This window comes from Artemia franciscana, chromosome 16 (genome assembly GCF_032884065.1).
Source record: "Artemia franciscana chromosome 16, ASM3288406v1, whole genome shotgun sequence".
In the NCBI taxonomy this organism is placed as follows: Eukaryota; Metazoa; Arthropoda; class Branchiopoda; order Anostraca; family Artemiidae; genus Artemia; species Artemia franciscana.
In genome coordinates this window covers 26,475,932-26,501,492 of record NC_088878.1, presented here as the reverse complement: position 1 = coordinate 26,501,492, position 25,561 = coordinate 26,475,932, and the positions used below count along the sequence as shown (strand labels likewise).

At 34.7% G+C, this 25,561-nt stretch overlaps 1 protein-coding gene across 1 annotated transcript; it reads right to left on the bottom strand.

The window, feature by feature from the left end:
• Positions 1–236: 236 nt before the first annotated feature.
• On the bottom strand, positions 237–23,788 carry LOC136037289 (transmembrane protein 183-like). The gene is made up of 2 exons (XM_065719922.1): positions 23,703–23,788; positions 237–7,439 (listed from the first exon to the last, which is right to left on the bottom strand). Exon 2 carries the CDS (start codon positions 7,431–7,433, stop codon positions 6,411–6,413), a length of 1,023 nt encoding a protein of 340 aa, XP_065575994.1. The 5' UTR covers positions 7,434–7,439; positions 23,703–23,788; the 3' UTR covers positions 237–6,410.
• Positions 23,789–25,561: the final 1,773 nt, after the last annotated feature.

Genomic DNA, 25,561 nt, shown 5'->3' with positions numbered 1-25,561 from the left:
TTACTTTCAGTTAAAAAAACTAGTTTTTATTTTTTTTTTTTTTTTTTTTTTTTTTTTTTATAAGAACTGAGACAACAGAATCCTTTACACCATGTTGGGTACAAGTCACTGCTTATTCCTGGAATAGTTGTCTGTCTTAGTTCTGCAATGTTATTCTTTTTTCACACATATTCAATACATAAGTCTACATATTCTATTCAATGCATACTTCTACTCAAGCATAAGTAATAAAACAGTTAAAAACAAAGTATATATTTTAATTTGACACAAATGAGTTTACAACTTAACTCCAATTCCTAAAATTGCATAAGAACAAAATACGAATAAGTGGGAAACGGACAAATAGTCAATGTGTTACGACTAGAACAAATAAAAGAACTGGCGTCCAAATTCATAATCTGAAATCTGTCGACCTGATTTGAACCACTAAATGAGCAAAAAAAATTGAGCAAATTCTTGTTGCCCAAGAACAACTTTTAGATAAACAGAAAAGAAGAATATTTGTAGGCGGGACTGCTCATGGGATTAATCCTCAGTGAGAAAGCTTGGATCCAAGTTGTGTCTTATTTTCCAAAAAAAAAAAAAAAAAAATAATTCACACGTATTCAAGCATAGAAGGTATTTGGTCGGCGAATGATAAGCAAAACGTTGTTTCAAATAAATGAAGTTCATATACTTGAACAAAAAAAAATAATTGAAGAAAAAAAGGGTTTAATTTTTTATAAAGCAGTGACAACAAAATAAAAACTGCACCTTAGCTAATTAAAAATAAAAATACTCCGAATATTTTGGCCCCACGTCCGGGAGCCTTTCTCAATGGAAAAAAAAAACAACAAAAAAGGAGAAAATTACAACAATTTAAAACTATTTTTAAGACATTATAAAAATGCCACGACAACTAAACCAACATAAAAAATATAAACAATCAAATATATAAGAAACAAAAACTCACATTTTAAAACAAAGACTCCCGCAACTGACTGTAACTTTAGAAAAACTGAAGTAATTGTTTATATTGGCACTTTCCTCTGCCACAATCGATGTATAAATGGGAATCTATTAAAAATGAAAGTTATAAATACTTGCAACAATACGAAAAGAGGTCACCCAACCCCAAATCCAATCAACATCTTACAGGTTAATGAAACACAATTATGAATTATAAATTGAATGGATTTTTTCATTGCTATTTTTCCAAGTTTGTCACAGAAATTAAGGAAAGGATTAAAAAAACATAATATAAAAACAGCTTTTAAATCAGGACAAAATATAAGCTCATGGCTAAATAACGGAAGAGATAAAGTTCCAAAAAATATACAACAGGGGGTATACAAAATTCCATGCTCTTGTGGTAAATTTTATGTAGGTAGAACACAGAAGAATTTTAAAAATAGGCTACAGCAACACAAAAATGCGATAGATTGCTCGCCAGAATAAAAAACCTGATACTTTTGAATCCGCTATAGCGGATCACGTGTATAATTTTCCTCATCATAGTATTTTATTTGATCAGACAAGAATTGTCGATAAGTCTGTAGGACTTTTACAAAGTTTCAGAGAAATTATAGAAATAAAAAAGATTATCTATGGGGGTATTAATATCAATAGAGATGAAGGGGAATTTAAAATAAATTCAATTTATAATAGTTTAATTAAAGACCAGTCAAAAACTTCAATGAGGATTGATTTGCATAATTGTCCTGAAACAAGTAATAACCTTGCGAACGGAGGTCAAAGCATGGTCAATGCTGTAAGAAGTCAACGGACGGCAGCTAAAATAGCAAATGGAAAAATTCATTCAATTTATAATTCATAACTTTGTTTCATTAACCTGTAAGATGTTGATTGGATTTGGGGTTGGGTGACCTCTTTTCGTATTGTTGCAAGTATTTATAATTTTCATTTTTAATAGATTCCCATTTATACATCGATTGTGGCAGAGGAAAGTACCAATACAAACAATTACTTGAGTTTTTCTAAAGTTACAGTCAGTTGCGGGAGTCTTTGTTTTAAAATGTGAGTTTTTGTTTCTTATATATTTGATTGTTTATATTTTTTATGTTGGTTTAGTTGTCGTGGCATTTTTATAATGTCTTAAAAATAGTTTATAATTGTTGTAATTTTCTCCTTTTTTGTTTTTTTTTTTTCCGTTGAGAAAGGCTCCCGGGCGTGGGGCCGAAATATTCGGAGTATTTTTATTTTTTGTTAGCTAAAGTGTAGTTTTTATTTATTTTGTTGTCACTGCTTTATAAAATATTAAACCCGTTTTTTCTTCAGTTATTTTTTTTCGTAAATGGAAAAGCAGTGTGGTCTAAGAAATCATATACTTGAATATATTTGATATTTCATATATTTGAAATGTTAAATTTTTGCAGAGCAAAAACAGTTCCCCTAATGCCACGTTTGGCCGATACCAAAAAGATTGGCAAATAGCAATTATGAGACGCATAGGAGAGTTTTAAGCAACAGTCGGCTGTTAGATCATAATCATCTTCGGCAATGAAGGGTTCGTAATTTTTGCTAGTTGATGTACCTCTTATTTGTTTCCGGTGTATTTGATTGTAAGACCAATTTAGTTCCAGTAGTAAGACATTTAGGGGACTTGTAAGCAATAATCGGGTATTAGGCTACAATTATCTTCAGCGATGAGGGGTTTGCAACTTTTAGCTTATTGCTAAAAGTGTATTGATTTACACTATTTATTGTGTGTATTGATTTATACTATATTAGATATTATGTTATATTAGATAGCATAAGTATGAACGCATATGCTTATGTAAATACTAGCGTGAATATAAACCCCTGGAGTTACCCAAAGTGTGACCAGAATTTGTCTTTATTTTGGAAAAGATCGTATTTTCTACCAATATTCTAACTTCAATCATTCTTGAAGGCGTAGCGTCTACCTCCTCTGAGGTTAACTCACGAGCTGCATCTTTTACACCCCTGATTAAATGAATAATTCAATCGTAGAAAAATTAAAACAACGAGAAAAAAGTTAAGTTTTATATATAAATCCCAGTAAAAGCTTCGCCACATTAAACTAAATCACCTACCAAAATATGATCCAATTGTTGAATCAATTCCAGGTTCATATTTATGCAAAAGGATTGACACTAACTTGAGGATAAATTGTGTATAACTTCTTATAAGGGACGTGCAAAGGGGAAGGGGGGGGGGGGGGTATTATCCATGAAATCCTAAACTTCTGGGCATTTCTTACTCAAAAAATCGTTTTTACTACTCCACAGTGTCTTTCTCCACTTCTTCCGTATCCCATTTCCTTAAGGACATAAACTGTTTCCATAGGGGGGTTGTAATTGATCAAGGCCATTACTGATCCTGCAAATCATTCATATTACTGTAGTTTATCAGACCAGTCTTTCAATCAGTTCATGGCAGCAAACTGCAAGAAAGGATTTGCGCGGCCAAATAGTAAACAAAACTTTAAAAAACTAAATTTTGATAATAACTAATTCATCAAAAGAATTAGTATTTTATGCTGATAATAAATAAATAAATTCATGTTTGATGAAACCTACCAAAGTTAAAAGCCTGAGAAAATTTGCCCAATTTTCCAAAAAGGGAGAAACCCCAAAAAACTTAAGTAATATTAATAAAAATCACACCACCAGATTGAGCATATTGAAGAGATAGAGGTTTCAAGCTCCTATTGACAAAAATGTGGAATGTTTCATTTTTTTGCCTGAAAAAGATTGTGAATGCATGATTTTGTTCCTTTTTCTTCCAACGGTGATTGTATGGGACCAATGATCTACTACTCTCCCCTCCTACGTATATACCTGTTTCTTTTAGATGCCTGTGACTTTTCAGTCTTTGATGCTATATGTTTTGAAACTGTATCTAACATATATTAGACCATGGGTTATATTCTGATCTGGTTTAAGACAATTACTGCCATTTAATTTACTAATTTGCTACAGCAGTTGAAAATTTGAAGATTAAATTAAGCACATCGAAAAATGTGGTGTAAATCATGAAGACCTCGAGCAAGGGTCTTTTAGCATCACTATTTCCTAAAGTTTTACGATAATCTGCAATATTGACCATAGTAGTGTAGGATTTGTGAAATACGTATTTACAATATTCTAATTCTATTCTTCTGTATTGCAATATTAACTTCAGATTTTTAGGAAAAGCCACAAAACTAGCCATAGTGCTGCCAGCAATTCAGCTCAATTCGTGCACCCAATTTGCTATTCCAAAATTAGACTAGATTAGGGGCCCATTGGATCTGGTTGTGTAGTAATAATTAAGCTGTGTGCAAAAAACGTGTAAAGCTGACATAATATGACTAGTGTGGCAGCATCTTAAACTTCCACTTATAATTATGATGTTACATTATCTAAACTATATGCCTTATTTTTTAACTTCAAATGAGCATTCATATTTTAGCACATTGCTTTACTGAGGCAATCTTATTTACATTTGAGTTTGGAATATATCTTCGCTATTGCAAAAATGTTTGTTATATGGCCCATTTGCCTTGTGTGGCACATTGTGTGGCACATAAGACAAATATTAAAGCACATTGCAATCATCCCTTGCACTCCTAAGTAACAACCTCGGCTAAGTTTCTGAGCATTTATCCTGTGAGGGGGGAGGGGTAAAGTCAAAAAGTTTATTTTCAGGGTGCTAATTTTTCGACTTTTTCGGGGATAGGTCACGACTAATGTTGAGGGGGAGCAAAGAAGGTCTCTTATCCTGAGTTCAGGCAAGCTAAAAAGTTATATTGTATTTGCCCATTAAGTTAGAAAAAATTTGTATATATTATCTAGCATTTATTATGTGCAGCCTCTGCAGGTCCCGAAAACCTGCTGAGAAAACAAATCGTGGCCTAAGAATGCGCCTTCTTCACCCTCCCCCGTCCCTGAGAGACCCTATAATACCCATAATACTTAGACATGTGAGCACCTTCGTATACTAATACTGCATAGTCTCAATTTGTTTACATTAAAATAACAACCATATTTTGAAAGATAAATAAAGATAAAAGATGTGTAGATCATAAATTCTTTAAAAGTAAACATCTAGCAAAAGCACCAAAAACAAGACAAAAAATTTCACCTGGCAACACTTATCAAAAGTACAAAATGTTTTGATAAAAAGGGCTACACTTTCACCAAAAACAATATGTATTTTCATTTATACAAGAAGATGGAACATCACTATTTTTCCTCTCTCTAATAATAATCCAGGGATCCTCCACAGGAAAGCAAGGGGGCGAGGAGGGCCCCATTTTTTTTCTTTCTTTTGAAAAATCCGTTTAGAGAACCCAAATCTAGACCTAAAAATCAACAATTAAAAAAAAAATTGTGGGCATTTGAAAATTTTGAAAAAATGGGACAGAAAACACTTTTTAGTTCTTTTTTAAAACTAAAAACAATAAAACAGAATAGATACTAATACGCACTTCACAAACATGACTTTATCAGATGCTAGGTTCACAAACACTTTATCTGATGCTAGGTCATGGAAAACAAAATATTCCTCTCATTTTTAAGGTACTGTCTACGTGCATATAGTACTCACATTCTTGTCCAAATAGGGCTGCAGCAATGGCTACAACCTAGTAAAGAACAAACCAGGGTCCATAGTTACAGAAAATTTAAAGGCACTTTCAAAAAAACTGTTTAGTGGGGAAAAATAAAAATTTGTAGCTGATTCAGAAATTGCAACTATTATTTTGAATCCTAATATTGTATGTTATTTGAAAACAAATTTATGGGAATTTCGAAAAAATAGCTTGGAGCCCCTCAGAAATGGCATCTGGTCAAAACAAAGGTACACCATTGAAATTACCACTGTCGAAAGCCCCGTATAGGAAACTTGGTCACCAACCTTGAATAAGGAAAATCAGTTTTTGATGAATGATAATATTGTAATAAATAAAGTTTTTTACAAAAAAAAAACTGCATCTTTATATACGAGCTGATATAACACACATACTTTCTGACAAGGGATGTGACATCATGATTAATTAACTCTGTTACCTGATTTCCTGAACTGTTGTCAAGTATATTTTTTAAATTACACCGTATATGGTAGATACAACCATGAATGACACCATATTAAAACTTAAATCATGATGTATAAAAATTACTTTAAAGAGCAGATTGGGTAAAAGTGAAGATAATGTGGTTTGTTCTTTGCTAGAATTTGCTAGGAAAAATGCTTTTTCCTGTATATGATAAACTTAACTTAAAAAAACAAGCTTTTAAATGAATATCATTAACAGGATTACCAATACACTAACAGCATTACCTATTATCCCAAGCAGACGCCTCTTGTTAAGAAAAATGCTTTTTCCTGTATGTGATAAACTTAACTTAAAAAAACAAGTTTATTAAATGAATATCATTAATAGGATCACCAATACAGTAACATCATTATCTATCATCCCAAGCAGACGCCTCACTACTAATAATAGCAAATTCCTCTTTCTGCTTTTTAACATACTCCTGTTCTTCCATTTGCGGATATTCAGGATGCCACCAATGCATAACATTGTATTTGACAACTGGTTGAAGTTCAACAATAAGACCTTCATTTACGGAATGTTTTACCTTTCTAAAAGGTACAAACTGAATTTTAATGCTTTGATTCATCATGCCTGAGAGTCCTACTTTAATATCACAGACAAATTGCCCAACTGGGCAATGAAAAAGAATGAATGTATTGCATACAATACTAAGCACTCTGTAACCACTCTCAGAATTATAACTAATGTCTGATAACATTTCTAACAAGTTTCTATTTTTATTTGAGTCACTAAAGCCAGGCCTTCTCAGTTTAAAAAAAAACTCCCAATTACCAGTCCGTAGCTTTCTATGCCATGTAGCAGTACACAAACACCCTTTTAGAATATAAGGCTCAACAGAGCGATGTGTTGGTGTAACTTTAATTTTTTCACGGAAAGGGTGATACATATGGTATAAACTTCTGATGACATATGTCTTCAATCCATACTGCCTTTTCATGGATTCAGGCTTTAGTCTCTCTGGAAGTTGGGCTTTAGAATCATAATGATTTTTGTACAACCTCCTCCAAAAGCCCATTGAATTAATCACAGCTGCAGAGCTTTTACATATTAATGCAAACCTACCAACATCTTCTGGTGAAATATAATAGGATAAAATATACCAAATATCAATAGGGTATGTATTGCCCTGTTCCCTCTGATATTCATAAGGAGAAACTTTATTCTTTTTCTTCTTGACAATGGGTTTGGGAGGTTCCTCATCAGAATCTATCAGAAAATCGTCAATGTCTTTATCAAACCAGTCAAGCTCGTCAACATGAGGTTTCATGACCACGTGGGTCTTCTTTATTTTGGAGCAAGTTCCATGGGCTTTTGAATTCGCGAAATCGTTCAGTGATATTTCACCACAATCAGCTGTTTTTTTGCCCATATTAACCTGAAAAAAAAAGAAGAAGAAATGAATACGAGTAATCTAAACCAATAAACAACTCCCAAAATTTAGGTCAAATAGTAGAAAAGAAAATTCAACAAAATGAGAGGAAAGAACTTGATCCTCTACCAATATACCAATAAACACACATTTGAAAAAAGATGCACAGTGGCGTCAGTTAGGGAGCAGAGATTTTTTTGTTTTTACAACTTATATTTTGAAAATTAACGTTTTCAGTATTTTCATTGAAAAACGGCTTTTCGGAGTGTTTTCATTGGATACATTGGAAACAAATTGTACAAAATCTCCCCCCTAGATTTGCATCTCTGTCCAAATATTCTATCGATTTTCTTTTCTACTGTTATTTGGAAATCCCCCGAGACTTATACCCCCTACATTTCCTTTAATTGACGCCTCTGGACATGCACCATTACAGAGTTGAATAATATGAAAGAGTACAGTTTATATAGTAACTCTTTTTTGAACGTGGTAGCATGCATTAAAATTTACTACTGCTTCAGTTTCAGTAATTGATGCAAGAGAACGCCTACTTTAGCAATCAACAATGCACCATATAATATTTTTTTTTAGAATAGGTCTTCATGATCTTGTCTTTAGTTAATGGGTAGATCAATTTATTGAGCACTTCCACTCTTATAATTCCCAAAGCCTAAAATCCATGCCTATAAAAAACCTCATTTTATAGAAAAAAAACACACTAAAGATCCCAAACAAATATATGGGCAAATGGCCTAATTACACACCAATCTGATAGTTACAGCTATGTCGTGAAAAGAAAAAGGAAAAGAAACCGTTAATGAATAACGGCATAAGCCGTTATTCACGGCCATTATGACAGGCATGAGCGTAAACGGCGACTGAACTATGGGCACATTGGGTTTTAGGGGTACATATCCCCAGAACTAAGAAATTTGCAATGATTACTAGGGTTTAGGGTTAAAATACTGATAGGAAAGCCAAATTTTTACTGGTGTCCACTAAATATTAATTTTGTATCCATCCCTGTGTGGACACATGCCCCCCTCCAAACTTTGAGTTTTTTTATGATTTGCAGAATTCCTTATTTTTACATATAGTCTCTCCATCCCTCAAAAGCAAAACCTGGAGTATATTCCTCCACTCTGTTTCTTTCCACAAAAAAGAGACATTTCAGTTCAGATTCTCTTTTTGATAGAATATTTTAACTGCAATTATTAAAGGATATATTCCTCATGGATGGGATACACATGTTTTTAAGCGATCTTCAAAGAATTTTCGGCATTCCTTCCTTTGGATAGAGATATTCTTATTCCCCTTTAAGAAAAGAAAGTACATGTGGATGACTGATTCCACAAGTACAGAAAATTAAACAAAGCAATACAGTAAGAATTAATAAATTAGAAATATAGGTAGAATAAAAAACCCTTTATACATGCAAAACATGTTTAAATTTAAAACACTTTGTTAAGTAATTATCATATTTTGAACTCTTTAAAATCAACCCAAGGATTAATACGAACTGAATTACAAAATATTTTATGCAGTCCTAAAATTGTAGTACAGTCTATAGAGAATCCTTATATTTTTCTGGGGCAGCTTCTTACTTATGCTTATTTCATCCTAACCCTGATTGTCCAGGTTAACATCAACTACCGAAATCTTGATCTCATAAGCAATCATGAGAATCAAGTAAAATATGCTTGTTCATATAGAATATATGAACACATATTTATATAGAATACTAGCTGTTGGGGTGGCAATCATAAGCAATCATAAGATTCATCTAGAATATGCTTGTTCATATAGAATATATGAACACGTATTTATCTATATATATAAAAATAAGTTGTTTGTGTGTTGACTGACGTCATGCATGTTTGTCGACTGACGTCATGTTTATCGACTGACGAAATTACAGACCGGAGACCGGGACACAAATGACGACCGGGACACAGGGAATATAAATGACGACCGGGACACTCAAATAGAAATTACAGACTGGGACACCGGGACACAAATAACATCCGGGACACAGGGAATATAAATGACGACAGGGACCCAGGGACACAACTACAACGGGGACACCGGGGGGCACAGGAGGGATATATAAATGACGACCGGGACACAGGGAATGTTCGATTAGCAATCACCATCAACAAAGCTCAAGGGCAATCATTAGAACAATGAGGTATAGATCTGAATACGGATTGTTTTTCCCATGGACAATTATATGTTGCATGTTCAAGAGTCGGTAAACCTGACAATCTATTTATATGCACAGACAATGGGACAGCAAAGAATGTTGTATATTCGCAAGTTTTACGTAGTTAAAAACATATGGCGCGTAACGACTTACGCGCGCGGAGGGGATCTGGGGGGGGCACAAAGCGCCTCCACCAACTAGGTGTTGGGGTGGCGCGAAGCGCCACCCCAACAGCTAGTATAGAATATGATAGATGTTTGAAACTATCAATACGTTTAGATCCATATTCTATTTGTCAAATCTCTAAAAAAATATATCTGCATTTTTCAAAATTCTACAAGAGATCGTGGACAATTTTGCACAAAGACGAGACTTCCATGTGAAATAAAAGCACTTAAAATTCAGTCTTTCATACTGATTCACATAGACCTATTTGTACTGCGAAAGCTTAACCAAATTCTCAAGAAAATAGACTTCTTTTTCTAAATGCAGTTTAAGAGGTTTTGTACAGATCCAATAGGTTACATCATAAAAAATACAAATAGAAAACTTTGACCTCTCTGTTTTCTTCAAACTTATTCAGCCTCCCCGCTTTTTGTTCTAAAAAACAACAACAAAAACTAACACATCAACTACTATAACAAAGTCTGAACTTGGTCGCACTCTGACATTTCTTGCCAAAACTCCTTTTAAGAAGTACATCAAAGGTAAATATTGATGTTAATAATCCCTTGAAAACAGTGACAAATTGAATAAAAAAGTATGCCATTGAAACCAGTGACATCCAACACAATTCAGCAGAGGTTTTCAGCTCTCAAGCTTAAATTTTGAAGAAAATCATAATTCATATTGGGTAACACTGATGTGCTCCTCCCTTTTTTTTTAAGAAGAAAGGACGCCTAAACAGAACCCCTTTTTACCTTGAGTCTCATGTTAGGTCTATTCATACCTAAAAACCATGATTTTCTTAGATTTTTTGGGTAGTTTCAAAATTATGAAGTTTTTAGGACAGTATAACATTTTACATGTGTTGCCATACTAAAACCATGGAAATAAATGAGCAAAATTAATTAGTTGAATCTGACAACGCTTTTATTCAAACATGAACAATCTGCCAATTACCAAAGATAACTGCAGTTCCAAAAGATAATACTGAAGCTCTTTGGTACAATACGTTTTTAGCTTATTTCTGCTGATTTGTATTATATTGTATCGAATTAATGACGATTCTTGACTTTTAAGGTCCTTGTGTCTGCCCTGCAATGTCCTGCTATAGTATAGTTTGAACTCTGGGTTCCATATTACCAAGCTGAGATCAAACCCACAGCACTGCCACAGGACGTTTTTCACTAATTCTTCAACCACATTACCTTCTTTTAAATTTGGCACCTGCTATTTACCAAAAAAATGCATGATTACATAAGGAGGCCCTTTCCATTAAAAATTAGACTTCCGATTTTCCTAATTTTTGCAGATATTTGGTTGAGTGGCATAATGGTTGTTTAAGTTTCCACTCAGCCAATTCAAGCAAACAGATTTCATTGTCTCTGTATCTCTGTACTTGGTTCTTTGGTTGAGTGGTATAATGGTCAAGTTGATTGGGTTTGGTTGAGTGGTATAATGGCTGTGCAAGTTTCCACTTGACCAATTCAAACCAACAGATATCATTGTCTCTGCCCTTGGTTCTTTGGTTGATTGGGTTTGGTTGAGTTATATAATGATGGAGTTGATTTGACTCAAATGATTGGGTTTGGTTGAGCATTATAATGGTTGTGTAAGTTTCTACTCAACCACTTCAAAAAAACGAATTTCAGTGTCTCTGGCCTTGGTTCTATGGTTGATTGGGTTTAGTTGAGCAGCAAAAGAGTTGATTGGATTTGGTTGAATTGATTGGCCCTAGGTTCTTTGAAATCAGAGGCAAATGGTCTATAAGCAAAATTGCATATTGGTTGAAACTTGGGGCTACAAACCTTCATTGGTTCATTAACATATTTTTAAGGGTATCCCTTTATGATATAGAATGTTAAAGAATTTTAAGTTACCAAACAGAGTCTTAAGTAAAAGGTAAAATGAACTTTGAAAAAATAGTTCTGTTTGTGATACTATACTGTATAGAAATGGTCAAATGAAGTGTTGCAACTAATTAAATAAAGATTTATTTTTTAGTTGAGTCTCAGATAACCATAAAAACCTCAAGATATTTGAGATTATAATACCTAATATGATATCGTTTTGTTTAAATCAATTTAAAGAAAAAAACAAAAAAAGAAGTCTTTAATAAAAAGTAAAGAGCCTTGTCAAAATCTAGGACAAGCAAAAACACAGTAACATAATAAATAATTCAAACCTAAAAACTACTGAAATTGCTATCAAAGAATAAATGACAACCAAAACGAACAGAAATGAATATGGACAAAGACGTCAGATACAAAGATAACGGTTTCTGCTACAAACAATTTGCAAAAGGAATATAAATTATTATGAATAATCAATTTGAACTTTAAAAAAAACAAAAATTACCACCAATAGGAGTAGGGATGTATTGTATATTCAGGAGTAGTATATATTAAGCAAGCTGCCTTTTTCATTATTGATCTTTCTGGTAATCTTAATTATTATAATGTGTTTTTTTGTTTTGTTTTTTGATGATTTTTAAACAAATAAAATCACACTGTTCAAAACACATATTACTGTCAATAAACTGCCAATGAGACTTCAGCTGTTTAGAGGGTTTGACAGGAAGAAGGAGAAACAACCACTGTTATTTGTTAAACTTGACATCCCTTTTCACACAAAAAATGCATGCCTGAGGCACTGAAAACCCTAGCTACACCTCAGTAATTGAAGCTCCTTTGGCTTTGGAATTTAAATTGAAGTGTGCCAATAGCCTGCAATTTTAAAGCAGGTTGGCATAAATTTTACTCTACTTTTGTAGAATCAATACAGCTACATTGTTCTTCCAAAATTTTATTGCCCTTGTTAAGCTACCCTTGTTCTAGTTCTACCTTTGAAGTTCCATGCCAATTGGAGAAAAACAACGTTTGTGCTTCATGCACTTGGTTTAAGCTACAAAAACACCATCTATATATTTGTTGAAAGTCGAAAAAAGGAGAACAAATGAGTTAGCTATAAGGATGAGCTCATGAGTGAGCTATAAGGCTGCTGTATCTGAGAGAAATCCTTTAATTTTAATAGCCTATAGACCTCAAAAGACCATAAGGCACCATACACAAAGCCTGGTGAATTCCTACTCTAGGAAAATCTTGATTTAGTATGTTGCTTGATTTAAAATACTATTGCTGGACATTTTAACTCCTCAAGTAGCAAGCAAAAGATAGAGAATTGAAGAAGCAAGTTGGCAACATCTCTGTTATCAAAAATAAACTTGTATACATTGAAAAAATAGTGTACAACACCTCTCCCCATAACCTTGTTTTTTATGTTTTGTTATTTTAGTTTAATTTATTACCTGTTCTTATATTTTTACTTATTATTAACTTGCATCTACTCTTTTGTTCCTTTGTAATACAGTTTGAACTCTAGTTTTTTGTTTCAAGTTCTGAGTTTTTTTCTGCTTTGTTGAACTGACAATTTGTTCTGGTAATCAATTGTTATATGCTTCTTTCATTCTTGCAGATTTGGACTTGTTTAAATTTTGTTTTTGTTATGATTTTAATATCATTTTACCTGAAATACAAAATTTGGCATTTCCTAGCCTACGACAGACATTAATTAATAAAGTATTATTCTCATTATAAGCTTTCTAATGCAAAATTTGAGGAAAACAAACTCCCTATATCTTGTTTACAGAACATTGCCATCTCTCACTTCACCCTGTACAAGCTCAAAAAATTATTTTATAAAGGTATTCCACAAGGAGGATTAAGAAGCAAAACATACATACTGCATTGTAAGTACTACAAACAAGAACTACATCTGATGGAGAATTCATTTAAATGAAGAAAATGCTTATATGAACATAAAAACAGGATAAAAATAGAAACATAAACTTTACAACAAAACAGCAATTATGCAGCAGAGCAACATCTGATTTAGTTTTTAGTCATCAGCCATAATAATGTTGTCCTTGGAAGAACCTAACAAATTTATTCCCAGAAAAGAAGAGTAAACTAAAGATTGGGATATTGCTAACCAAACCCAGAATAAAAAGAGGCAAATCATTTGAAATTCCGGACGCATGCCTTGATTGTCTACTGTTGTTTGAGAAAAACAGCAATCAAAATTTATTACAATAAAAAAATAGATAGTTTTTTCCCTACGTCAAGCAACTATGATTATAGGCTGGGAGACTATTGTATAATTCTTCTCAATTAAAACTACTAATAACATTGGGTGTAGTTCACTTACTAAAATAGTTGTTAATGTAGAGCAAATGCCATTTTTGAGAAGTCATCAATGGTTACAGGGCAAAAAAAAGGAACATTTTGGTTAATTTGTTTTGTATAACCATTTAGTTCCATTCAAAAATATAGACACAGAACAAGACATCAATGGGTCAAAGAGTTAGACACCAATGGAAAAACGGACCAATTTACAGATATAATCTTAGGCCAAATACAAAAGCTTACTTGTTCTATTGGTTCTGAACCTAAAAAGGAAAAAAAAAACATTCCAACTCTTTTGGAGATATTTTGGGTTCATGTGGCAAGGTATATTCTTAGCTTCTGTGATGGTATGGGTCATACAATAAGGCTTAAAGCACCTTGTCCGAATCCCTATCCTCCAAAGAGGATGTCCTCAAAGCTGTGGAACCTCCCCTGAAAACTGCCTACTTTCAAAGGTGGGTTAACACACTAGGGCAGCCAACAGCCAAAGGAACCATCAGTGAACTAAATTTGCAAGAAACATCATGAAATGTTGGACCAGAATAAGAGACCAAATCATGCTTCTTGCAAGTGACATGCCAAGGAAACTAGAGTCCTCAACAAAAATCATGAACAAAAAAGAGCTGCACAAAAAAGATGCTAAAGTAAAGCCTGAGAAAAGTTTTCCCATCAAATATGATTTGATGCAGCCTTTTATGGCCATGGAAGTGTATCATTAAAAGTTAGATATTCTATGCTTAACAGAAACCAGAATGAACTTGGCTGACAATAATGCCAATCTCTTGCTTGGCATCATTGCCAGCATAGAGGGAACCAGACACCAGCCCTGTTAATTGTCTCCAGAGTGCTCTGTCCTGGGCAAGGATTGGAGCTTCAATGGCGTCAGTGTTCCAGGTAGTGAGTTGACCATGGAAAACGTCTGCTTATCTTTTGTGTGGTCCATCTTTGGGGTGTTTCCAGTGATTTGCAGTTGGATCCCAAGTTAAGGATGAGTTATCCAGGTATTTGAGTTGGCATGTGAAGTAGATGACTAAAAATACTCAAGCTGACTCAGACAGCAATGACAATTTAAAAGATCAGAGGATCTCCAAATTCTGTAACCTATTAAACCATCCCACTTACTCACTTTTGAAGAAGTGTTTTGTCTGGACAGCATCTATATTGAATAGATTAATCAGTCTTCATCTAGCATCCAGCCTGTGAGGATCTTGTGTTGTTAACTGTTGAGCCAAGTTTTTCTTTCAGGTTATTAACCTCTTAAAAACCAATGGTTAGACAAAGATTAGTTGGTCCCAAATGTAGGCTGAGAGTCTTTTCAAACTCTGTTAAATGTGGAGGGTGCAATTGCTTGTTTCATGCAGGAACAGAAAAGTGTGCCAAAACTGATACAGCTAATTGGAGTGAGAGCTGGTGTTGTCCTAACTGCTTCTCTAAGAAAATGCCAATCAATCTGGTAAATTCTTTAAACTCACCTGTTTTGCCTTCACCTTGCACCCCTTGTTCTCCAAATTCAAGAGCTAGAATGCTTAATACCTTAAAAGAGCTTAAATCACTGGTGTTCCCCTCTTTGACTCCAGCCTCTCCCTATTTACAACATGAAGGGATGCCCCAACCCCTCTTGAATTATCTTGTCAGACTGAGAGCCAGGCTGTCTTTTCTGTCAACCCATTCTACACTCTTAACACCACCATTGGAAAATTATACACCTGCTCACATGAGGCATCAGTTCAAACCAAACCTTACTCATATGTTGACAATGAAAATTTAACATATTCAAAACCCTGTGTTAACGATTTTGCTTGCCAGACAAATCTTGATACTCTTAAACCAGAGTCCCCATTGTGGCTTTTAAAATTAAAAGACAGACTAGAAGAGTTAATAAGCTACATTTTGACCATTATTTCTGAACCCCTATATGGAACTCAAAAAAGTGATACAACAAAGAATAATGAAGTCAATCAAGTGAAAATAAAAATTCAGAAAATGCTATATTGCTCTTTGTAAATTCATTTGAGAGGTCAAGGGTGTTCAAAACAGTGACAAACCAGGTTATGACATTGACTGGAACAGTCAGTCCCACCCCGGCCCCCTCCCAACCAATCCGCGATGGAAACCTAGTTATATCATCCCATCTTCATGTAAATAGTTTTGTTTCCCCAGTGCTTCGTTTTGATAAATCGTCAGTTGATATTTCTTGTGAAGCTTCATCCAATCCTTCTCCAAATGTTTCCCATGGTGATCTAAGTGTTATTTCTGCTAATGATAATTCAAATGTTATATCTAATAATTTGTTCATGTCATGTCAGAATTCAGCAGATTCAAGTTTTTCAAGTACCATACCTGATGTTACCTCTGAGTCTCAACAGCCAAATTTCCCGAGTCAGAAGCCCCTTTCTGGAAATACTTTTCGTGTTCTTTCAAGCAATGTTGACTGTCTGACAAATAAGCTTCTAGAATCCGGAGTGCTTCTTAGGGAAGAAGCAGCAGATGTTGCAAGTTTAGTTGAATTGTTACTCCTAATTCAAGTGGCGAAGTTCCCTCGTCCCCCCTTTGCAGGTCATGTAATCTTAGGAATGAAACAATAGATCACTGCCTATTTGAATGTAATATGCTGACGTCTGCACAGTATACCCTGCGACGTAAAATGTTAGAATGCTTCAAACACCACAAAATTCCACCAACAGCCAAGAGTCTTGCTGACCATACTCTCCCGCAGAGCACAGAGATCAATATATACTCTCTTATAATTCAACTGCTGGTATCAAAAGATATACTTCAAGAAATCTGAGCAGATACAAATCATACAAGACAAACCAGCTCCATAGCTCTGTCGATCTCACAGAGTGAGCCAAAAGGAAAAGGGCTAAATAGTATCGACTGAAAAGCCCGTCTGCTGAATAAGAAGAAGAAGATGTTACCAAAATATAGTTTTTTGGTGGTTACTAAACATCCCTACAGATCTCGGGATATCAGCTATTTAGCAACTTGGAGTACCCAAATTGTTGAAGAGGAGTTGGTGTTTATGTAAGAGATAGTATCCAGGTTAGTGTTGTAAATCCTACTATGCTTGATATATCTTTGATTGAAAGTGTATGGCTTGATATCTCCATTGCTAATAAAAATTTGCGTCTTGGGTGCGTTTATTGAAGTCTAAGTGCTCCTTCCCTTGAAGATAGTGAATTGGCCCTCAAAACTATCATTGATGAAATGACATCTTCAATATCCCTTCCTAGCTCATTTGAGTTAATAATCACAGGAAATTTTAATTTTCCTGCAATTGAGTGGGTTGAAGGAACTGGATATTTTTCATCTAATAGTAGAGACTCACCTTTTTTATCTTGCCTATCAAATAATTTTCTTCATCAGACTATTGATAAGCCTACGCGCTATAGAGCTGATCAGAATCCCTCGCTGTTAGACCTCGTCATATTGCGTGATACTTATTCCCTCATTTGTAATGATTATTTACCACCAATTGCTAGTAGTGACCACCTAGCTATTCTGTCTGTGTTGTCCCTAAATAGTCATCCTCAACCTAAATTTCGTCCTCAGACTTTCACCGATTATGAGGCAATACAGCGGGAACTTTTCATCTGCAAACTGGTCAATGCTTATCACCAGTGACATCAATGAGTCATGGTTAAATTTCAAAAAAACTTTCCTTGCTCTTGAAAAGAAACATTCCAGGGTTATTTTTAGGAAACAGCCCAAAACACTTCCCTTTCTCACTAAGTAAGTTAAGAAGCTGAATAACCAGAAATCTAGAGCTTGGAAATGGTATATGAAGAAGAGGAACCAGGAGACCCTGTCGATTTATAAGGCAGTACAGAATCATGTAACAGATTCTTTAAAAAAAACTGAAATCTGCTTACGAGGAAAAGTTAGCTTCTGAGATCAAGTTCAACCCAAAATCTTTCTGGAGACATGTCTCTTCTTAAAAACCCAAATCATCATACTATTCCTGACCTTGTTGACCACAGTGTACTACACTCATCTCCAGTAGATAAGGCTGTCATTCTAAATGCACAATTTGCTTCTGCCTTTACCCAAAACTCAGGTACCTCCTCACCAGATCCTCCATTGTATGAAGTGATTTTCCCTATGCCTGGTCTGTCAGTAAGTGAAGTAATGGTTTTCAATAGCCTTGAGAAGCTTGATGTAAATAAGTCAAAGGGACCAGACAGTGTTCATCCACATCTTCTTAAGGAGTGTTGAAAAGCTCTCAGTTACCCCTGTGCATGCTGCTCCAGCTATCTCTTCAAAATGGGGAACTACCGCATGATTGGAAAACATCTAATATAACCCTAATCCATAAAAAGTGACAAAGAGACTCATCAGAAAATTACTGTCCTATAAGCATCACCTCTGCAGTTGTTAATGTGCTTGAGAGATTTGTTAATAAAGCTCTAATTGAACATCTTGAGGTCAATAATATCCTTTCCACATCACAACATGGATTCAGATCTGGTAGATTTGTGGACACTAACCTCATCCAAACATATGAATTAGTGACTACACTGCTTGATAAGGGTTTTCCTGTTGACATGATTCTTCTTGATCTGTCCAAAGCATTTGACAAAGTTTGTCATGAATTCCTCATAATCAAATTGAGGGCTGCAGGTGTCAATGAAGGTGTTGTACAGTGGATTGCGGGCTTCCTTTCTGAAAGATCACAGAGTGTCAGAGTTTTTGATTCACAAGGAACTCCTCATTTCTCTTCTTCCACAACTGTATTAAGTGGCGTGCTCCAGGGCACTATTCTTGGACCAACACTTTTCAACTTCTATGTTAAGGAACTACCCACCCTTCTTTCAAATCTTATTACCCTTAATGCTGATGACTCAAAACTAGTAGGAAAAGCGGCTACTCCCTCTGACCAGCAATCAATTCAAACAGATCTTGACAGTCTAGGAAGATGGGCTAACATGTGGCTTCTGACTTTCAATGTTGATAAATGCCATGTAACCCATTTTGGCAAACACAACAAGCATCTTAAGTATTTCCTTCAAGACTAATTCCTTTCTGCTGTTTCCAATGAAAGAGATCTTGGAGTTATTGTAGATCACCAATTAAAGTTTAGCAGCCATGCAAAGTCCATTTCATCTTCTGCAAATAAAACCCTTGGTATCATAAAGGTGCTTGTACATCCACGCCTGGAGGTTGGAATGTCATTGGCAGCCCCTTTCTTCAAAAAAGATAAGAAGTTGCTTGAGGATGTCCAGTGTTGTGCCACAAAGATGGTTAGCAACATGAATAAATTTCCATACAAAGAAAGACTACGTTATTTGAAGCTGCTAACACTGACATACTGATGGGAAAGGGGTGACATTGTTTTAACCAAAACAATCCTCTCTAAAAACACACTTCCTGGTATCTTTGCACAGCCCTTGCATTCTGGTACTAGAGGACATTCATTAAAGCTCTACATGCAGCATTCCACAAGTAGACATAGAAGCCACTGCTTCAGCCAAAGAATCATCAATATGTGGAACCAGCTCTCTGACAAAACAGTTTCTGCTACTTCAACTGACATGTTCAAGTCCCACCTTGATAGGGAATGGCTCTGCCAGGAGTTCCTTTACAATTGGGAGTCCTCCACAAGAGTCTAATCTAACAGCCACAATCTACATCAAACGAATTCTTTTTGTCATGGAGCATCACAAGGATGGATAATCCTTATATTGCTCCAAGCTGTGATTTAAGGTAATTTAAGGTAAATGAACATAAAAATCCCACTGACAAATCTTCTATTACCATGGTAGAGGATCAAGCTCCAGAATACAGGAAAAACATAACAGCTTCTAGTTGTATGCTGAATTTGAAAGAGGATAATCACTTTTGTTTTAAAGACTAACAAAGCTACTGCAAAATCTTATGCAAATATAGAAATTGTTAAAAGAGAAACTAGTGGCAAATGAAAGTGAAGGAAACAGAAAAATTAGCTGAAAAAAATGGTGATCAGCATGTAATTGAAAATAAAAAAAAACAAAATCAGTTTGCAAGTATTTTTTACATGCAAAATGTAACTACAGAAGAAGATGTAATTGGCTCCATATTTATAAATATTTTCTGACAGATTATTAGAATAAGATATTGTGCTTGTTTGACCATGTTTCAATTTATTCTGTTTTTATGTCTAGTCTTTGTTTTGGTTGTGACAAGTATCATGTTTTTATCCCAAAGTCTATTAGTAGGTTATTCTCTAAGCCACAAGTTAAAATTTTCGAGCATGTTTTCAGTTTGCAGCCCACTGTACCAAGATCATTACAACTCAGTTCCTCTGGAGCTCACTCTACTGCAAATATGGCAGATCTTGTAATCAGCATTTCAAAATAAATACCTATCAACTGAGGATGAAGCCAACTCTTTTATACATTATAATAGAGATCCTATTGACAGAGATGGGGTTCAAATATCTGGGATCATTTATGGATGCCAAGGGTGGAGCATTGAATAAGGTCCAAGGTAGGATCAGCAAAGCTTGGCCTACCTTCAGGCAACCATACAAATCTCTGTCATCAAAATAAGAAATTGAGCTCAAACCAGAACTCAAAATATACTTGGCATGTAAGCATTCTAATTCCTATATGGCTGTAAGGTTTGACCACTAAAGGCAGAAGGAAATGACAAATAAATGGCCTTTGCTGGAAATCCCTCAGAACTATTTGCAACATTAAATAGTTACAACAAATCAGCAGCCACCAGCTCATGAAGATGTGGGGCCAAAAGCTAACAATGTCCAGCATGACCAAGAAAAGACATCTCAAGTGGTTTGGCCATATAACTTGATGCCCAAAGGGGATCCTAATATGCCAAATTCTTACTACAATGTCTCCCTTCTCTTAAAAAAAAAAACTAGGAGGCTGGATAAATTCATAGCAGAATGCCATGAAGAAGGACATCAAACCACAAGGCAGTTTCTTCTACCTTTAAATGTATAATAGTTTGACTTACAGTCTACAAAAACTTAAGAAATGTACAACTTTTGAAGTTTACACAATGGGGTAATTGATTTATGACTTACATGTTCAAAATACCATCATATAGTTTTCAATTGCACTAGAGGAGATATCCTCACTGTCCTAGAGCTATAGACACCTAAAAAGGTGAAAACCCTCTGAAATCTGATTGAAACCTGTGCAAATTGATTTCAATGGCCAAAAACTAATGAAATCATGAAGAGAAAACAACTTAAGTCTGCTTAACAAATTGATATAAAAACTGAATCTTTAATCAGTAATTTCTGATAAACAGCTCTCTTTGCATTTCTCATTGGTTGATTATCTTTCCATTATGTCCATAAAACAACAAACTGAAAAAAAGTTCTCATATATATTCTAATAAAATCTAGTAGGAACTTGTATTACAACTGTGGAAAACATTTAGTTCTATTTTTGTATCTCTTTTTCTTTTCTTTAAGAAACAGAATTTTTGTGTTTCACATCCAGACTGAAATTAAAGTAGGAAAAATATAATTGTTTCTTGTGGAAAAATTTGCTGTAAGGGAAGTAAAATTTATAAGACAATGGCCACATTTAAATAGTTTAGTGGGAACTTTGCATTGTGAATATAGTAGAAACATAATTGACTAGCCCTCAATAATACAGATTGGTGATTATCCAGACCACCAACCCCCATCAAATAATATATTTCCAAGTGGTATCTACATATGCACAGAAATACCCAGACATTTATTACATACCCATAACCTAATACTATCTTTGGTATAGATATATCTACAATAAGCAATATTAAGAAGAATGATGATCTTATTTCAAGGTATACTTGCAAACCAGAGAGTGAAAACAGGTTAAAATATCAAAAAACAATGAAAAAAAGCAAAAATAGAAAATTTAAAAGAATACTTGAATTGATTTTCATGATTATCTGTATGCAAAATGGCAACAATAAGTCTGGCTAATTGAGCTTCTGCTGTACTTATTTTGCACATCAAGAGAACAAAGCATTGCCAAATCTAATGCTGATTCACTAAAACACTGTACAAAATTCTTGTAGAAGGCATGTTCCTAAATCCTAAAAAATACCCTACTCAAGAGCCAAGCCAATCATACCAGCATGACATGGAAAAAGAAACCAAAAACTCTACCTTTCCTCACCCCAAAAATCAAGAAACTATGCAATAGGAAGAAAAAACTTTGGGAGGAGTTGTGAAACAAAAAACAACAACAATGTAGAAGAAGTACAAAATGACCTGGAATCTCCTCAGAAAAGAAATGCAGAAACTCACTGTAAACTACAAAGAACATCTGGCCAAAAATGTCAAGGAAAACCCTAAGTTATTCTGGAAACATATCTCCCTGCATAAACCAGGCAGACACTCATTACCAGACCTAGAGAATAAAAGCTTAGTCTCTTTCTGTCTCTCCAAAAAAGCTAACCTTCTGAATCAGTAGTTTGCCTCAGTGTTTTCTAAGGATGGCCTCCAATCAACCCTCCCACCAGCAGAACAGGCTCACACTCCCTTCCTGATGTTATACTCACCAATCACACTTAAAGAAGTAACCAAACAGCTTAAGGAGCTTGATGCCAACAAATTGACTCTACATGGTGGTCTGAGTCCACAACTGCTGAAGGAACTAAGCCCTGCTATTTCTGCACCCCTGGTAAAATTATTTAACTTGTTGCTAACACAAGGAAAGCTTCCAAGGGACTGAAAGAAGGCAATAGTCATCCCAATTCATAAGAAGGGTAGCAAAACTTCAGCAGCAAACTATAGACCTATCAGCCTTACCTGTGTGGCATGCAAGTTCATGGAGAGAATTGTCAACAAATGCATCATTAACCATCTTGAGGCTAACTCACTCATCAGCAGCAGCCAGCATGGTTTTCATTCTAAGAAACCAGTGGATACAAACCTTCTTGAGTCTTATAGTCTTGTAACTGACCTACTAGAAAAAGGAGTACCAGTGGATATAATCCTGCTGGATCTAGCCAAAGCTTGCAATATCAAAGCTGAGAAAAGAAACATGGCAGATGGAAAACTGGAGAAAATGTTTTGAATTTTTTGTCCAACTTAATGGTAGTAAATCAATGCTTTTAGATTATTTAACTTTAAGAAATGGATTTATAACCAAACAGTAAGTTTGAAACCAACATCTTAAGCCTTTTCTGTACCCCAAAACTAGAAATTTTTTGGTCATTTTCTAGGGTTCAAATAGGGCTTAAATTTGAATTTTGTAAGAGAAGTGATTAATATATTCAGAAAGAGCATAGAAATGGCATCTAGTGTTGTGTTCACTTTATTTGTAAGTCAGTAATATGAACTGCTCAATATTTACCACTATTTTTTTTTGGATTTAAGCAAAAAAAAGTGAAAACTGGAAAGTGAGCCATATGGTATCATAGATGCAAAAATATACTAATGAAAACTGACACCTTTCTGTGGAGGCTTGAAGTAGGCCTGTAGGCAAGAGACTGATCTTAGTTCTGACAAGATTTGTGTATAAAATTTAATTCCAGATGTGGGGCAAACTGGGGTTTGGAAGGGTGGCAAACCGAAGTATAGAAGGGCAGTCATCCCTTCTGTCCCATACCCAATTGCACCCCAGCTATGTAAGCCTATGGGCTACCAAAATTCCTTTTAATTAGAAATCCCAAGGGTTTATTCAGTGAATACAGTTGAAGCCTAGCATAGTCGTGCATACTACCCTAGAGAAAGGAAAAAAATCTTCTCTGTACAGTCAGCTCAGAGCCACAAACCTAAAGATTACAGCTTTATAATGCCTACACCAATAAATTTCCTAATAAAAATAACTTTCTTTGTTTTCTTCAAGAATTAATTAAGCTATGTTGCCACAGAATAAACAATTTTTAAATCAAAATGCATAAAACGCACCTTTTTCATAGCTTTTGATTCAAAAATCTTTTCCAGGGCAGGTAACATCTTGTTTCGCTATCAAGACTAGTACTTAAAAGATACAAAAAGGTATTTCTGAAAAATAGACTGCAGTTTATTAGATTTCAATGAAGCAACATAAAAATTTACTTTTTGAAATATAGGGAGAGAACTGTACGCCGCTCATATTTTGCAATTTATTGAAAGGAAAATACATTTAAAAATTTTCGTTTTTGACTTCGTACTATTGAAATATTATTAAGACTTTAAGGAATAAATATTAGTATATCTATATTTAACCGAAAATTAAAGATAATTTGTTTTTTTTCAGTAAAGTATAAATTGTCTTCTAGTCTTAAGCATGGGGGCTGTTAGCCCTACTCATGTTAATTTTTGCTCCTTTCGAGTCTGATTTTGTTATTTATTGTAATTTCTGTTCGTTTTGGGTTTCATTTGTTTATTGATGGTGATCATAGGTGGTTAAGAAAACTATGAAAGGGCTTTTAAAATCTCGCTATGGAATTACGGAAAGTGATTTTTCATCACGGACAACGTATAGGTCGTCGATAAGCTAAAATAATACATCGCGGCATCGATTGTGAGAGAATGAAATGAATGAAACATTAAATTCCAAAATCGAAAAATGTGACTTCAGTCACAGGAAGGGTAAGTAGGGCAACCTAAACGAAAAACAGAGTAGCGAAGCTGCTGTGTGAAAAAAAAAATGTTGGAGAAAGTAACTCACTTGTATTCTCCGGTATTTCTTGCAAACTCTTTTCATACCCTGCCTGGGTTCAAATAAAATAATTTCACACGGTTGGAGAAAGTAACTCACTTGTATTCTCCCAAAGGTCAAACCCAACAAAACATTTATCTACAAACTCTGAAAGCAGACTAAAAACAAAATCACTACTTCTATACAAAGAGATTGGTGTAGCGGTAGACCTTGTATTAACCCTGGCCAATCCTATTGATCAAAGCTTCAAAATCAAACTCTTCTTGAATGCATTAACTATCAATGGCCAAGTCCAGAAAAACAACATTAGATCTTTGCCTGAAAGTGTACTTATTGCAACACCACTGGCTTAGCAACGGGGCTTCAACTTGTCATTGAAAATTATACTATATAAAAATCTAAGCAAATGGAATTACGAAAAGGAAAATAGGTCATTTATCTTAAAAGAAGGGGCTGGGAGTCTAAACAGGGTCCCTGGCCCTAATAATTGGATAAATCTCCTTTTTATAACATAAATTCATTGCCACTTCAGAACTCTCTGCTTCATCCATTTCCGTTTCAACATACACATCTTGTAATCTTCCGTTTTGCATTGACTTGGTAAATTATTGCAGTCTCGCTAATTAGTTTAGCTTTTAAAAAAGACAATCCGCTGTTGACTCGTCGACTGGCCAAAAGCCAGGAATTCACGATGAATAATGGGGGTAGTGGGTTTAAGAAAGGAAAGGGTAAGCCATCCGTTTGAAATAAGGGGTGCGCGTGTTTTAACCCTTTATGTTTATGATTGGCTAGACTTTCATGAGCTCTTCTACACTCCATGTTAAACAAAAGTCTTAGGGTTCAGATTGTCTTCTGATCCGAACTTGTAATAGCAAAAATTTGAATTTTTCTATATACGATTACCTTATCACTTTTCACCTAGGTTGGGTCTAAAAAGAGAAAAGAGTATTCGATTGGAAAAAATCCTTTACTATTCGAAATATTTTT

Excerpts from the sequence above, each read along its gene's own strand:
- LOC136037289 (XM_065719922.1), bottom strand. The coding sequence starts at position 7,433 with ATGGGCAAAAAAACAGCTGATTGTGGTGAAATATCACTGAACGATTTC.